Below are 3,602 nucleotides of genomic sequence, written 5' to 3' on the forward strand. Positions count from 1 at the left end.
TATATTGTGTGAACTGTCTTTAAATTAGGCTAAACCGTAAAAAAAAGAAAGAACAACAGTGGGGTGAATTGAATTTGACATCCGTTTATATCCTAATTTAAACGCTCGACCTACAGCCTAATTCGTCATTTATAATATTGTTCGATACAGCCCTTCTCTGTTTCCTTTTTTTGTACACATATAATTATGTACAACGGAGAAGGTGCGAGAACAAACCACTTAAACCTACAATTTGCTCAACAAGTCCTGCAGATAGCTGTAATTGCTTAGCTGAATATTCGACAACCTAATTTCAGTTGTCGATTCGCTGCCCTTGGGAAGGTCCTTTGAAGTGAAAGTGAAAAGGGGGATTTCAGGAAAGTAATTAATTTCACCAAGCGCGATTAGAAACACTTCAGACCTCCTCGGCATTCGCGTATTTACGACAAATGCAACAATATCAGAAAATTAAAGAAGATATTCTTTACCTCTCTTGTCGTCTGACACACTACTTTTCATTGGCAGTGGCACCCACGAGCAAGAAGGGGCAAAAGTGGGGCAGGCACAGAGACACCGGTGAGGATGAAAGGTGAGAAAGTGACACCGGCACATTTCAAGCTGGTTTTGACTGTCAATTAAAAAGAAATGAAACAGAGAGGAAGAGGGCGATTAGGCGTGTAATGATGCATGTTTTAAATAAGTGAGCGCGTTTTTTTTTTTTAAAGTGTTGTCAGAGTGAATGCAAGTTGAGACTGCAAACCTCAACAGCATGCACCTGTCTGTCTGTCTGTCTGTGTGTCTGTCTGTCTGTGTGCAGCCGCCACTTCCAGCAGTTACTGCGGGAAGAGGGCTCATGCGTGCCGCCATCCCGCAGGTATGTCAGGTGTATCCGTCGCCGACGTAAAGAAGTTTAACTCAACTATAACAGTGCCGATGTGACACGTTGCTCATTCGAATACATTCAGAATGTGAAACTGTTGAGTCCAAACAACAGCGAGGTCACCACTCTCAAAAGAAGAAAGCTGTCACGTAATAAATAGGTGGAAGATAATATAAATACGAGAAGCGTTTCCTCTTTAACAGGGTGGGATTTAAAAAAAAAAGCAGCCGTCTGCGTGCTCGGCGCCAGTGCGCATGCGCCGGTGGCACTTTCACTACCTGCCACACAATCCTGTATTTCACATGGGGCAAGCGGGAGTTATCATCCACTTGCGTACATGCTGCTGCTGAGTGGTGTTTGACAGTCTCAGGCGACAAGAGGAAAACAAGACAGCGGGTTTTTTTTTCCTTCTCCTCTTGCTAAAGGCGAATCACTGACGGATGCCACCATGGAGCAGAAAACATAAGTTGAGCCCTCGTAAGGACGCTGCCACTTGTACTTTACAGAAGATAATCATCGTTGGGATGAAGAACTGAAGTCTTAGGTAAGTGACCAAAACACGAGCTGCACTTGTTGTGAGCCTCGAATGAATATGACTTGAATGGCTTAAACTTTTTTTTGTTTTTTAAAAGGAGTCGTGTGTGATATTTTGTTCAGATTTTTGCGAGTCGTTTGTACTTATTCTCTAAAATATTGTTTATTTTCAGAGTGTTTTGTGCCAACAATGTCTAAACCAATGGATCACGTAAAACGCCCGATGAACGCTTTCATGGTTTGGTCCAGAGCCCAGCGCAGGAAGATGGCTCAGGAGAACCCCAAAATGCACAACTCCGAGATCAGCAAAAGATTAGGAGCGGAGTGGAAACTTCTCACCGAGTCTGAGAAAAGGCCATTCATCGACGAAGCCAAACGACTGCGAGCGATGCACATGAAGGAGCACCCAGACTACAAATACAGACCGAGGCGGAAGCCTAAGACTCTGATGAAAAAAGATAAGTTTTCTTTCCCGGTGCCCTACAATCTCGGGGAGCACGACGCACTCAAAGTTAGCGGGCTTTCCTCTGGAGCACTTTCCGAGTCCGTCCTTGGGAACCCGGACAAGGCGGCGGCGGCTGCGGCGGCCGCAGCAGCGAGGGTATTCTTCAACCCGTCCATGTCCACGAACCCCTATTCCTTTTTCGACCTGGGATCCAAGATGACTGAGCTTTCCCCACCTTCTTTTCCGTACGCGTCTCCGTTGGGCTACCCGCCGGCGGGCGCCACGGCTTTCACCGGGACTGGCGGTGTAGGTGGCGGGACGCACACCCACACTCACTCACACCCGTCCCCGGGAAACCCAGGCTACATGATCCCTTGTAACTGTACGGGCTGGCCCTCAGCGGGACTCCAGCCGCCTTTAGCATACATCCTGCTCCCCGGCATGGGAAAACCTCAACTTGAACCGTACCCTGCATATGCTGCAGCATTATGATAGGCCCACTTTGGACTTCTAAGAAAACGAAATGTGAAAACAAAAACAAACAAACAAAAAAAAGGTATTCATGCAAGAGTTTTATTATGCATGCACAAACTTGTACATGTGATGAAGTGCTCGTCGTCTCAGATATCACATGTGTATGTATATTGATTAATGCCTTTATCTAAGGTAATGCTTATTTAGAGAACTCTCTAATCTATTATCAGCCATCACCTCTCACAGCCCGGAGGGAAAGGACTAAAGGACGGCAGAAATGCACACAATTGAGAGGAAAAATGGTATCAGAGCAGTTTTGCCCATTTTGAAAGGTACACTATTCAATTTCTATCTTTTGCAAGTTGCACCTGCTTGACTAACCTGTTGGAATCAACGGCAGCATATACAATGACCATATTAATCCCAGGATCACAGCGTTTCCTCTCAGATAAAATTGTTGTAGGCTGATGGGCTATAATCCATGGATCAAGGAGGACTGTCACAACATTTCTCCCCTCCTGAATGACTGTAAATGTGTACAGATAAAAATGACTCTAGTTTATTTGCCGTTATAGGCTTAGTGTTTGAGATAGGGCCAGGAACCTACGTATTTCACTAGAAATCCGGTGTATATTTTGAGTTTTTAAACCGTTTTATAGATGTCTGTAATATTTATTGTTTAGTGGAATCTATGGTGACCCAGACGATTTTAAAAAGGACAAGACTAGTTCTGTAATATTTGCACATGAAACGTAGAGGATGTAATTTATTTTGAAGGTGATATTCAGTTCATTGCAACTTTCAGGTTTGATTCATTCAGACCGTTTTTAACCCCCCCCAAACAGTAACAAAAAAAAAAAAAAAAAAGTTCCAATTTAAATGCAGATGCTGAAGATTATTCAAGGAGTTTTATCATTTCTTGATCCCACCCTCCCACTCCTCGTATCATGTGCAGCAGAAAAAAAAAACCCTTTTTAACTAACTCTTATGGAATTTGTATGTTTTTTGTGTTTTCTTTAACCTCCGTTATGTACTTCAACCTATTGCTACTGTTCACTTGTTGAGCAAAAGGACTACAATAAAGCGTATTCGGATTAAACGGAAGGGAATCGCGGCTGTACTTCTTGATGAGATGAACAAGATTGTTATCTTTTCTTTTTTCCCTGCTCCTGCTCCTCAGTCCAGGTGAAGTGTAAGGTATCCTCCAAAGGCCGCTTTTGTCCGCGCTTTGAATGGCATTACTGGGGGGAAATCTAAATCAGCCCATTGTAATCAAGAGCCAAAACCTTA

General features: G+C 43.8%; 1 protein-coding gene across 1 annotated transcript; it reads left to right on the forward strand.

Annotated features, from left to right (window-relative positions):
• Nucleotides 1-1,193: 1,193 nt before the first annotated feature.
• Nucleotides 1,194-3,391, forward strand: sox21b (SRY-box transcription factor 21b). The gene is made up of 2 exons (XM_035676716.1): nt 1,194-1,403; nt 1,567-3,391. Exon 2 carries the CDS (start codon nt 1,584-1,586, stop codon nt 2,328-2,330), a length of 747 nt encoding a protein of 248 aa, XP_035532609.1. The 5' UTR covers nt 1,194-1,403; nt 1,567-1,583; the 3' UTR covers nt 2,331-3,391.
• Nucleotides 3,392-3,602: the final 211 nt, after the last annotated feature.

The sequence above is a fragment of the Morone saxatilis genome, unplaced genomic scaffold, assembly GCF_004916995.1.
Source record: "Morone saxatilis isolate NCDOM2014 unplaced genomic scaffold, NCSU_SB_2.0 Contig5, whole genome shotgun sequence".
Lineage (NCBI taxonomy): Eukaryota > Metazoa > Chordata > Actinopteri > Moronidae > Morone > Morone saxatilis.